The sequence below is a fragment of the Acinonyx jubatus genome, chromosome B3, assembly GCF_027475565.1.
Source record: "Acinonyx jubatus isolate Ajub_Pintada_27869175 chromosome B3, VMU_Ajub_asm_v1.0, whole genome shotgun sequence".
In the NCBI taxonomy this organism is placed as follows: Eukaryota; Metazoa; Chordata; class Mammalia; order Carnivora; family Felidae; genus Acinonyx; species Acinonyx jubatus.
In genome coordinates, this window is record NC_069386.1 from 98,218,754 (window position 1) to 98,232,100 (window position 13,347).

The 13,347-nt window shown below is 41.3% G+C and overlaps 2 protein-coding genes across 7 annotated transcripts in view; one reads left to right on the forward strand and one right to left on the reverse strand.

The window, feature by feature from the left end:
- TXNDC16 (thioredoxin domain containing 16) overlaps positions 1–5,570 on the reverse strand; it is a 143,016-nt gene extending 137,446 nt beyond the window's left edge. For all 5 annotated transcript variants that reach the window (XM_053224461.1, XM_015080118.3, XM_015080117.3 and 2 more), the window contains exon 1: positions 5,430–5,570. The gene's annotated coding sequence lies outside the window, so the exon portion shown is untranslated. The remainder of the gene's footprint in view (positions 1–5,429) is intronic.
- Positions 5,571–6,197: 627 nt separating this feature from the next.
- Positions 6,198–13,347, forward strand: part of GPR137C (G protein-coupled receptor 137C) — a 61,724-nt gene continuing 54,574 nt past the window's right edge. For both annotated transcript variants that reach the window (XM_015080084.3, XM_027065716.2), the window contains exon 1: positions 6,198–6,706. In XM_015080084.3, coding sequence (XP_014935570.2) covers positions 6,293–6,706 — 414 coding nt within the window. In that variant the 5' untranslated portion in view covers positions 6,198–6,292. The remainder of the gene's footprint in view (positions 6,707–13,347) is intronic.

Genomic DNA, 13,347 nt, shown 5'->3' on the forward strand with positions numbered 1-13,347 from the left:
GTCACAGTCATTAAAAATGCTCAATTTGTGGCTGTTCCTCAGCATGAGTCCCAGAATGAGCACAACAGAGAACCCTCACTGATTTGCAATTAGCATGTGACTTAGGAGGAAATCAACCTTATTGCCTTAAGCTACTGAGATTTGAGGGGTCATCACTACAGCATAATCTAGTTTATCTTCACTATTATACAAACTAGAATGAGGTGCTACCTTAACAAGAACCCCAAAACATTGGCTTAGAGGCCAAGAAGCAAGGACCGTTCAGGATCTAATCAAGGAAACTTTCATCAGAGACTGGAGCTTGGCAATCCACAGTAAGGAGTGGCAAAACATTTGCTGAAACGGTCACTATAATAATTTGGAGGTGACACATACTTAATGAATTTATAATGAGCATGTACCCACAAGCCACCAGGCTTGTGTGGCTAATGAACCTCTTTATGGCCCTAAGAGAGGAGGCTGGTAGTCAGAAGATGAACACTATGTGATAGTTGCTGTTGGTTATGTTTAATAAGATATTCAAAGAAAGGTAGTCAAAGAACCACTGCCATCCAAGAGACTAGCTGGTTAATACTTACACAGTCCTTTAGCCCCCACCCTTCTACTGTAAGAGAGCAAGCTGACAAGCTGCTCAGCCATGGAAAGGGGCCATACTATCCAAAGCCAACTTCAGATGTGGCCAAAGATAATAAAGACGGAAAGACCTCTTGCAGAGTAAAGCCAAGGACCATGGAGAACTATGCCCCAGGGCATATGCCAGAATATGAACTATTCGATACTGGTCTACAATAATGAGATAAAGAAATTGAGAACAAATGTCAAAAAGTTTTTATAGTCCTTTTTACACAGTTTTGTGTTTTATGAATCTAAAAAATTTTTAACAGGCTTGTCATGTGCTAGGTGTTTTCATTTTATTTTTCTTATAATTCATTTTTATTGTATTTAACAAAAATTCAAAGTAAATTGGAATTTTAAAAAACTGGTCATTCTTAGCAGATAGTTTGAGAAGCACTGACCTAGAGAAACCAGTGAACAGAACAAAAGCCCTAACAATATCTGCCCAGTGATATTTCAAAGTTGCTACAGTCTAAAGTCTGGTGTATGTCTTCCATTCTTCCCCTCTCCAAATTGGCACATGTATTATAGTTATTTGTCCCTACACTATCCTATGTATCCAAGTGGAGGTGGGAAACAGGTAATTTATAATGTCCTAAGACATTAACACTACTGGGCATTACTTAGAGATCCTGGACTGTTGAGCTTGGTACAGTGATTGAATGGGATTTGAGGGGTATATCCATTGGGAAGGGCCAAAGATGAATTACATGTAAGAAGGAGAATATCTGTTGACAAACATGGTGGATTGTTCAAATGTTTCTAGTTCTCTACACATGTTAAAATTGTACTTCTCCACTTCCTTGAAATAGGAAGTGACTTGATTTGGCCAATGAAATGTCCAGTGACATATGTAACTTCTGGGAGCTTTTAAGAGTCAACATAGGGGCGCCTGAGTAGCTCAGTTGGTAGAGCATCCAACTTTGGCTCAGGTCATGAACTTGTGGTTCATAAGTTCAAGCCCCACATCAGGCTATGTGCTGACAGCTCAGAGGCCTGGAGCCTGCTTAGGATTCTGTGTCTCCCTCTCTCTCTGCCCTTCCGCTGCTCATGCTCTCTCTCTCCCTCCCTCTCTCAATAAATAAATAAATAAATAAACATTAAAATTTTTTTTAAAAAAAGAGTCAATATACATGGGGGGGGGGGGTGGTCTGGGTGGCTCAGTCAGTTAAGCACTCAACTTCTGCCAGGTCATGATCTCATGGTTTATGAGTTCAAGCCCCACGTCGGGCTCTGTGCTGACAGCTCAGAGCCTGGAGCCTGCTTCCCATTCCATGTCTCCCTTTCTCTCTCTCTGCCCCTCCCCCGCTCATGCTCTGTCTCTCTCTTTCTCTTAGGAAATAAACATTAAAAAAATTTTAAAGAAAGAGTCAATATATACATTTCATGAATCACAACTCACTTTTCTTCTGCTATAATGAATGATAACACTCAAAATGAGGCCTTCTCAGGCACCTGGGTGGCTCAGTCGATTAAGCATCTGACTTCAGCTCAGGTCATGATCTCATAGTTCATGGGTTCGGGCCCCACTTCGGGCTCTGTGCTGACAGCTCAGAGCCTGGAGCCTGCTTCAGATTCTCCATCTCCCTCCCTCCCCCCCGCCTCTCTGCCCCAACCCAGCTTGTGCTCTCTCTCAAAAATGAATAAAAATTTTTTAAAAATGAAAAAAAAAATGAGGCCTTCTCTGTTGAACCAAGTCTCAGAAAGAGGACAACATAAGGCAAAGCTCCCAGATAACCCAGAGAGAGCAGAAATTAAACACTTGCTTTAAACCACTGAAGTTTGGGGGTTGTTATTACAGTATAACCCAGCCTAGCCTTATCGGTTTTAATAATAGCTAAGGGGAGAGTGACTTGAACATAAATACATACACTAGATTTTTAAAGCAGAAAATGTGAAAGAATTCACAGGAAATTGGGGCGCGTGGGTGGCTCAGTTGGTTAAGCGACTGACTTTGGCTCAGGTCATGATCTCACAGTTTGTGAGTTGGAGCCCTGCATCGGGCTCTGCACTGACAGCTCAGAGCCTGGAGCCTGCTTCAGATTCTGTGTCTCCTCCTCTCCTGACCCCTTCCCTGCTCACGCTCTGTGTCTGTCTCTCAATAATAAATAAATGTTAAAGAAAAAAAAAATTCACAGGAAATTGACCCAATTTCACTATAGGGAAGATTCTAAAAGAGAAGAGGACTCTTTCAAATGCAATGGACTATAACCACAACAGGTGTCAATACTAAAAGAAGGCGGAAGTCATAGGCAAATATTTGCCAATAGTACACACATCTCCCAACTACATGCAGACTCCTACCCTTAGAGCCTGGAGGGTCCCCTCACTTCATCAGGATAATGTTCCTGTCAGCACTAATCAGAGTTGGTATGCAAGAGGTAAGTTTTGCCTCATCCCTAAACTCTAGACACGTATGCCTGCACAAGTCATTTAAAGTTGGAAAAAATGTGAGAATTAAGGTCAAATACAAAAGTATGACAAACACTGTAAGCATGGAACAATGAGACTGTAGTACAAAAAGAGCTAAAGCTTGCAAATAAAATGCATCAAAATTTTGTTCAGCACCTGAATACTGAGAGAGCCCCCAGGGGGCAATGAGGAGGAAAAATTTCAACAGGAAAACTCATCTCCTTGCAGGGAGGGCAGGAGGAAGGATCTGCCTTCATGTGTTCCACAGCTGGAGCAGCTGGTGAGTGACTCTTCCCACTTTGGGATTGGGTCCTATTTATAATAATACTGGAAAAAAAGTTCTCCTTTTAAATGTTTGAAGACCACTGTGCTAGAATAATGTACCCTTCTAGAACAATATTCAACCATTGTGCATTTGAACACTTTCATATTTTAGAGTATCAAGCAGCAAGTTTTTCTAGAAGACTTTGGTTAGTTTCCCCTTTATAGACTCAAATTTCCCTTATGATTAACAATAAAACTAATGGTTTCCCACGCAAGAAAAAGAGGAAATTAACAACTGTAAACATTAAACAAATTATACCAAGATCTGTGGGCATCATTCTCTTGGAAAAGACACATTTTTTATTGTGCAACAAATGGAGCATATAATGCTTACAAACTTCCTGTAAGAACATTCTGGCAAAAATTAGCTTACAATTTAATGCTGCTACTAGAGAAAACCTGCTCACTGAACCAGCCTCAAATAAAATGTTGATTAGTTCTCAGTGCAGTTTATCAGCTAAGACTCGGTGCAGGCCAAAAAAAGACTCAACATCTCTCCACTTCACAGCCCCTTCATGGCAGCTGGGGCAAAAACCTCTATCTGCCCCAACTGCATGCCCATCATGCACCCCCAAAAAAGGAAGAAGAAAAGAGACAGCTATCTGGACTTGCTCTGGGATAAAAAATTTCACAAAACTATTTCATAGTAAAACTAGTATGGGTATTATCCTGATGTTGTTTACTATAACTCTGAGTAGAAAATATAAAAGAAACAGACTTTCATGGTGAAAGTCTATTTGTGAACTGAAACAGGTACCTCATCATTATGGAAGATACAAAAAAAAAAAAAAAGGCATGTCAGGGAATAAGAGGTTCCCCTGATTGTGATGAGTGCCTAAAATCACCAAACTCTGAGTTCATGCTTAATTTACGCAGTTACGCACATAACTGCTTAACTCACTTTAACTCACTGCTGCCATAAACACTCTGTGGCAATTCAAAAAGAACTGTGTGAGTGCCCTAACCACATTCTCGTAAGTATCTTGTAAATTCCAATAAACATGAGATCCTTCTCTAAAGTGTGGATGTTGGATTAGACCTATTAATTTCTTTCAACAAGTTGTACACTACTCTAGGCTGCAATGAACAGCCTGCTCAGCTGACTGCTCCGCTGCATCTGAGGGATCCACATAACTGTGCCAGGCCTGAACGTCTATCACAGTCTGTCCTATAAAGAATCCAAAACACACCAGTATCTGGCGCCTGGGTGAACCACTGTCCCAGAATCTGTAGTACAAAACGGACTTTAAAGTTCCCTGAAGATCACTTAGCTTGGAAAGAAGGTAGCAACACTCCTCTTGCACAAAACATTAGGACAAAGTATGGTGAGTTAGGGCAGGCAGAGTTGGTGGAACCAGTACATGTAGCAGTGTCTTTCACGGGATACTGAATCTGTGATGTGCCACTCATTCTAAGGAAAATACATCATTTTGTGTCACTTTGCTCATTTTATTACCAAACACAAGAAAGAAAAAAAGAAAAAGTCAGCAATGTCATGTCAGTCCATTACAGGTTGGAAGTTCCCTCACTTATTTGCAGTAATAACACAGCATTTGTTTTGCACCTCCTGAGGCCCAAGAGTAGCGCCACCGTCCACCGAAAACAGGACTAAGGTTTGAAGGAATACGTGTGGAATTTAAGAAGTACAAGCTATTCTACTTCTTCCTAGACAGTACGTTCATCAACGACTTACAGTTCTCTTTCTGCCTTTTTTCTCTAAACTTATGTCCAGAGCATCTTTCCAAATTCTAACTTTCAAAGACCCACATTCCTCCTACTCACTTGTCGCTTGGACCTCCATCTCATCCTAATACCCCTCTTCCTTTAAGAGACATTTGCCGAGGAAATGTTTTGCTTCAAGCTTCATTTCACCCTTCTCATTCCATCCTCTCTCCCCACAAAGGGGTCATGTTTTTCTCGCCGCTTATGCAGGGGGAAAAAAGAAGAAAGCAAAGCGGCCCTCAGAAGGATCCGGGCGAGGCCCCTTCTAAGCCAAACTCCAGAACTCGATGGTGCGGCCCATCCGTGCTGGCGGAAACCACAGCCCCCTCGATTGAGGGACCAGCGCTGCCACTTACCTGCGGAGACCTGCGGGCCAGACCTACCCGGAAGGACCCGGACTGTTCCCGCAGCCAACAGTTGCCGCCACGTGAAGAAAAGGCAGAAGGCGGCACCGTGCCCCTCTGGCGGGCAGCGGCTAACCGATGCGCCCACCTACTAGATAGAGCGCAGCACTCAAGCCCTTCACACTTACTGCCACCACAGCACGGAGGGGTCGACCTGCAAAGCAAAAAAAAAAACAAAAAAAAACAACCCCCAAGGCTCCTCCCTCTCCTCGTGCTCCCTACGTGCGGCCTCTCCAACCAATGGGAAGCGCAGGGGGCGGAGCGAAAGCCGCCCCAGGTGACAGGCGACTACCGAGTCCTCCCGCCGGCGCGAGCTGGCCGTGTAGTTGCCGGGCCAATCGGCAGTGTGGGTGGGGAGTGGAGGGGAGGGAGAAGGCGAGGAAAGTGGGTATCCAATCAGATCTCAGAGCCTTCGAGCGACGGGTCCTGTGGCCCGTGGCCTTCCGAGTGCAGCGCGCAGGGGGCGTGCCCACCTGGGCCAATCGGCGCGAGCCCACGGTGCGGAGCGAGCGCCTCAAATGCTCGGGTTTCTCAGCTGATTGTCTCCAGCCGAGAGTTGTTTTTTGCAGCTACCGAGCGGAGCCGCAGCAGGAGGAGCCGAGACCCCCAGAGGGGGGGGGGCGGGCGGGGAGAGGAGGCGGGGTCCGGAAAACCGCGGCTGCTCTGCGCGGGGCTCCGGGTCCTGTCACGGCGCTTCCTGGGGTTGGAGGTTGGGGTGGGTGGGGGGTAAGGGGGAAATCCTTCTCCCCCTCGACGGCGGCTCCGAGTCCGGCCTCTTCCTTCCCGCGCTCTCTCGCCCGCTCCCCAGCCCCCTCATGAGGGTGCCTGTGCCGGGTCCGGCGGCCGGCCGCGAGCCCTCGACGCCCGGAGGCGGAGGCGCCGTCGCTGCCGCCTCAGGCGCCGCGGTGCCGGGCTCGGTGCAGTTGGCGCTGAGCATCCTGCACGCCCTGCTCTACGCCGCGCTCTTCGCCTTTGCCTACCTGCAGCTGTGGCGGCTGCTCCTCTATCGGGAGCGGCGGCTGAGTTACCAGAGCCTCTGCCTCTTCCTCTGTCTCCTGTGGGCAGCGCTCAGGACCACCCTCTTCTCCGCCGCCTTCTCGCTCAGCGGCTCCCTGCCCCTGCTCCGGCCGCCCGCTCACCTGCACTTCTTCCCCCACTGGCTGCTCTACTGCTTCCCCTCCTGTCTCCAGTTCTCCACGCTCTGTCTCCTCAACCTCTACCTGGCGGAGGTAAGGCGGGAGGACGGGCATGCGGGGCCGGGCGGGTGAGCGGGGCCGCTACGATCAACTCGGGCTGAGGGCCGGGGGGAGGGGGGAATCGGACAGTGAGAGGCGGACCCGAGAGCAGCTTGGGGAAACTGAGGCACGCCTGGAGTGTGCGCCAGTGTTCTCGCCCTAAACTTAAGAAGCGGATTGACTCGGTTTCTCAGAGGCTGGCGGGGTTGAGTGAGTGAGAGTGTGGGTTCCGACAACTTGAAACAGGACAACCCTTTGTTCGGTGTTTTGGCCCTCCGAGGTAAGGTGTTGGTGGCACCAACAAAGTGGCATCGCAAGAAGTAGCGGCCCCGGTAGCTCCGCCAAAGCTGGACTGTGTTGAGAGAGGTTGGATGCTGAGGTAGCAGCAGCTCTGCTGAAGCTGGACTGCTGCCAGCCATTACGTCACCAGGCAGAGCTGTTCCTCTGCTATTGTTGCTGCGTTTCTTTTATTAGAAGCTTATATTCCCTCCTGCATCTCCTTTCCTGTGGCTCGATAAGCCTCACACAAATTCCGTTCGATAAGTTCCCCAGCAGGGTTAATGATCGATAACCGATGCCGAGGGTCTGTATAAAGACCTCCGTAACGCTCTTAATGTTGGCCCCACTTGCTCCATGCTTTGGCTATATATCCTACCTCTTCTATTCTAGTGGTTTATTTAGAGCTAATTAAGATAGAAAATACGAGCTTAACCTATGACTGTTGCGGAAACAAACCACTAAACTGTTTTTGCAATAACTTAATAGCTGGAACCTAATCACACCCCCTTTCTCTTTTATGGGGAATTGCTGGTTGGGTTGCATTGTTCTGCAGCGCTTAGGTATTTCACCCATTTCAAACAGGTTTGAGAGTGGAAGGTTGTCAATCATGTGTGTCAGCTAGTGGAATTTAAGCCACAGAATTTTGAGAATTCCCCAAAAACTCTCCCTTCCCCTCCCCCACCAAAAAAAAAAAAGGCTTGAGGAGGGGTGGAAACAAGGTGACATCATATGCTTAATACTGACTAATATAGAACAATATTGGTCTATGCAGCTAATCCTCTCAAAGGCTTTTGGAGATGATGAGAATTAACATAGTTCTGTGCAAAAGTAAAAAAAAAAAAAAAAACATTTGAGGCAGATTGTTTATATTCCCTGTGTAAACCAACTCTTTTCTCCCATAATAGATGGGGAAGTAGAATGCATAATTTTAAAATTACAGTCATAACTTCAGCTTTTTACCACACTGAAAACAACAGTTGAAAATAAGAAACAAAACTAATTTAACTTGAATTCTTTTCCTTCCCCACCCTTTGGAAGTCCAAGCAATATAACGACAAAACCGAAACAGTAAAAAGCAAAAGTAAAAAGCATGGATAATCATAAATCACATAATCATGCCGTAGTCATGTCACTTATTTGATGATGTTCTCATCTCCTAGTTGTTGTTTAAGCTTCTGTTTTAACACTTCTGTCCTTTATAGTTAAATCGATACATTGTGTTCTTCCTGACACCATTTCTGATAGAATACCAGAGACCTCTCATTTGTTTTACTCTAGCTTCAGATATAATTTACCTGAAAGAGACTAGCAATTCGTATGCCATGATCATCAGATAATTTGTTTTTCCCCTATACATTTGGACTTATAAAATCATATTAATAATTCACTGTAAAAATATTAAGCATTTCATAAAGTAGCCAAATACTCATTTTTTTTACCTTTTTTTTACCTTTTTAGATATAAGATATGCTACAAAGGGCGTAAATCTTAAGTGTACAGCTAGGTGAAATTTTATGCGTGCCTACACTCGTGTTACCAGCACCCAGACTAAGACAGACGGCATTTCTGGTGCCCCAGAAGATTCCCTTGTGCCCTCTCCCAGTCATACCTCTCACCTTGAGGTAATCACAAAGTGGCTAAATACTATCACGATAGTAAAAGCGTCTATAGTGAAGTTCAAAATTATGAAAGTATGCTTCTACAGCATAAACTGCATCATATCTAGATTGGGTTTTCATACTTTTAATTGCTGATGTTCCAAGCTAAATGAGGAAGAATTAAAAGTCTAAAAGTCTTGCTAAGGGAATCTTTTGTTTGTGTGATGTACTTTTCAAAAAGCAGTAAAACACAATAAACCAAGACACTGTAATTCAGAAAGAAGATAGATCAAAGCTTTTTCCTTTTGGAGTGTCTCCTAAAATTATAGATTGTCTATGCTTCTCTTTTTATAATGAAATTAACAAATTTAAGACACATAACTGTACTTAAAACAACAAATTTTCAACTGAGAAAGATATCTTGACCAAAAACCATTTCCTTATTCATTAGAAAAAAATCCAGAGGAATCTGTATTTAAAAGAGAATTTGAATTTACATTATTAGAAGTACACTTTCAATTGATCCTTCTGAATTAATGAAGCTTTTTCAGTGAGTTCTTGGTATTGTAGAAGGATGGTAGGGAAAGCCTATGTAGTGGCAAATAACAAAACGTAACTGACATTTGATTTTTTTTTTTTTTTTTACCAAAAGATCCTATACCTGTTTGAATAGTTGTACTTCTTGATTACCAAATCACTCTCTTTGCTGTCATTAAATGCCAATTTCATCTTACTGTCAGCCTCTTTAAAGCACTTGTTGCATACATTTCTCACTGATTAAAAACATTCTAACTTTAAGGACTTAGTTACAAAGAACCATGGAGCAATATAAAAATAAAGTTAGAAAAACAACCATTACTACTTTGAATGCATTTTGGTGGTTCGTCTAAAACTCATTCAGTTTTCAAAAAGTTGAAACTACCTAAATCACTCTTTCTTTTGTTGACTACACTTGAGTGGAATTGAGATAAGGACAAGTAGCCCTTTTGAAATAACTAGACTTTTCAACTTAACCTCCTGGAGGCAGATAGTTGGGGAAAAAAAAAAAAAACTGTACACTAATCTAAAAACACCTACTAAACTTTTTCTGGCATGATCAATAGAACAGGGACTTTACCAAAAAAAGGTTCACACTCCTGCACTTTTACCAGGGAAGACTTTAGTCTTTAAAATAGATTATCTGATAAAAAGATGCTACCTACCACTGGAACAAGTAAAAGCACTTAAGATGAGAGTTGATAGTATACTATCTTTGGAGTATTGTTATATACCCCAGAATCAACGAGTTCATCTTCAAGGCCCATGTTAACATTTTTTTCTTGCAGTTTTGTAACATGATTGCCAGTTGCTTAATTGGGATAAAATATGGTGACCTAATCACAATGCCAAAACAACCAGGAAAATTAAATTTAGGAAAATTAAACTCCTACAATCATGGATGCTATCATTGTGCCTGACAATGAATACATTCTTCCAAATACCGATGTTAGGTCAAATAGTGTGTAGTTAAACTTACATGTACTAGGGTGTCGTTATAATGTTTTGTGATTTCTCACAAAAGCATTCCACCACCAAAAATGGAAATTCTTTAAGGATAAGTTACTTTATTATATTTTTATCTCATGGCAGCTAGAACAATGATGAATATATTATTGAATGACAATCTGGAAAAGGCCAAATCTAGAAAATATTTAGCCATCTAAAATTTGGACATTAACTTCATTTTGGTGAACATTTGAAGTAAATTATTTATGTACTTTCTAAGGTCTTTATGTTTTCTACTGAAAAGCTTGCTTATGGTATGAATGCCAAGATTCTTTTGGATTATTGTGACATAACTAGATAAAAGTTCATTTTGGTTACCACAGGTAAAATATTAGTAATGAAACCACTTTAATATATCTGAGTTTTGCTTAGCAATACTATTTTTATATCATGGTAAATGGCACATAGTAATTAGGACTTTGCTAATTTGGTTTCAACAAAATCTATTAAATAGAAAAGTCTGTAAAACAAGTCTCACATCATGAGTCAGTTACTATTTGCTGGAAATAGTGGTTTTAGTTCAATGTTGGATTTTGTAACATTTGTCTTCACAACCCCCATGATACAGGTAGATACAAGCAGGGTGTGATTTGTCCAAGGTTAAATGGCTGTGCATCAGATGTAAAGCTATCATATAGCCAAAGGCTATAAAGTCTTATCAAGTGATTGATCCTTATAATATATTCTGATGGTCACCACCAACTTTTCATTATTTAGTACTTTACTATTTGCTTTCCCACTTTCCCCCATTTCAAACCTTTGCCCTCTCCAGCAAACTCTTTCTTCCCCCTTCATTCTCAACATATGACCCTCAGCTCCTAGTTTATAGAAGTAGAAACCAGGACCATCTGGCTGAACAAAGATTCAGAAAAATACCTTAAAATGCTGCAGAGAGTATTCAGTCTTTTTCAAAGAAGTGAAGAAATTCCTCAGAGGTAAAAAACAAAACAAAAACAAAAAAACACGCACGCGCACAGAGTGAATGCAGAATGTTAAAGTACCACACAGATGTTTGCCTTGGGGTTGGAGGTGGTTATTAGCTGCTTCCTGCTGGCCTAAAGCTTGGATGTTAATTTTATGTGTTGGGGTCTGGGAAGGTGACATTGGAAGCAATACCTTGTGATAAAGTCTAATCAGAGACTTCATTCCCTCCAACTTAATCCCAGAATTCTCAAAGTGTATATCTTCAGTGAATGGACTATGAAAAATAAGCATTTTGTCAAAGGTTGATGATGGGCTTTGTGCCTCTCTCTGCCTTGGTCTTGGGTGATGGAGGTACAAATTGGGAAAGAAAAGTCTTTCCTGAGAATGCATGGCAAATTTATTCTCACACAAGTTCACACCACTTCTGTCAACTTGGAGAAAAAAATAAAACCCAAACTGAAAATGTAGTTTATTGGTATCCTGGCTTGGTAGTAACCTCAAGAACCTGGAAGGAGCACATGCAAATCATTTGTTGACGAGTATACTTTAAAGTTTTTTTTTAATGTTTATTTTTCAGAAAGAGAGAGCACGTGCAGGTAGAGGAGGGGCAGAGAGACAGGGAGATACAGAATCCAAAGCAGGCTCCAGGCTCTGAGCTGTCAGCACAGAGGCTGATGCAGGGCTTGAACTCAGGAACTGAACTGAGAGGTCATGACCTGAGCCAAAGTCGGACACTTAACTGACTCATCCACCCAGGTGCCCCTTGAGAAGTATACCTTAAACCCAGAATCCTAACAGATAAAATTTCACAGAACATAAGCATAAGATGAAAAATTACACTACAGAATCTACACTACCAAGATTAAAGATGTTAGAATTATCAAATACATAACAAAATTTTTATGTGAATTAAGAAAGTAAAAAGTATTGATATATGACTTTAAAACTTTAGGCACATTTGGAAATCATTTTTAAATTAAAAATATTAAAATTAAAAACTGGAATGAATGGTTAAACAACAGATTAAACAAAGAAATTAGTGAAGATCTGAAAGTAAGATAACCCAGAATATAGCTCAGAAAAATAAAAAATCAAAACTATGAACAGGGATTAAGGGAGAATGAAAATAGAATGAACAGGTCCATTATATGTCTAATTGGAATTTCAGAGAAATTCTTCGAAAGAATAAAGACTTAGAATTTGCCCAAATTAATGAAAGACACCAAGTTTCTGATTATGAAATCCCCCCTGTCAGCCTGCTCATGCTTTCTCTCTCTCAAAAATAAACATTTAGAAAAGATTTTAAAAGTATGATACAGAAATCTTGGAGCTGAAAATAACACAAAATCTGATGTGAAAATTCATTTGAGGGTTCATCAGCAGACTAGATCAAACAGGAGAAAGGATAATGAACTCAAAGACAAGTCATTGGAAATAATTCAGTCAGAAGAGCAAAAATAGAATGAGAAAGAATGAACAAAGCTAAAGAGACTTGTAGTACACCATCAAACAGACCAGTATATGCATTGAGTCCTAGATGGGAAAGAGAGAAAGGACCAGAAGGCTTATTCAAAGAAATAATGGCTGAAAACTTCCCAAATCTGGAGTAGGAAATGGACATCCAGATCCAAGAAGCCAGAAGATTATTAAAAAAGAGGAATCCAAAGAAAGACAAATTATAATCAAGTTGTCAAAAGCCAAAATTATTTTTAAAAACAGAAGAATAGAGCCTTTTCACTTACAAGGGAATCCCTATAGGACTGTAAACAGATTTTTCAACAGATATCTTGCAGGCCAGAAAAAGTGGGATGATCTAAAGTGCTGAGAGAAAAATAACTGCCAACAAAGAATAGTATTTACTTTGTAAAAATATCCTTCAAAAATGGGAAAATAATGACTTTTCCAGATAAACAAAAGCTGAAGGAGTTCATCAACTGCCTTACAAAATACATACCTGCCTTGCAAAATAATGCCAAAGAGAATTCTTCAAGTTAAAACAAAAGGATGGTAAAAAGCCACATAATAGCATAATTATGAAACTCATGTAAAGATAAATACATAGACAAATATAGAATTGTATTATTGTAATGGTGGCGATTAAATCACTTTTAATTCCAGTATAAATGTTAAGGAAAAAATGATTATAAAAATGTTAAAAAGATACACAAAGTGGTACAACAAAAAAATGTTAAGGGGGAGAAGTTAAAGTATAGAGTTTTTGTATACAGTTGAACTTAAGTTATTATCAGCTTAAAATAAACTGTTATATTTTTTGTATACCCCAAGGTA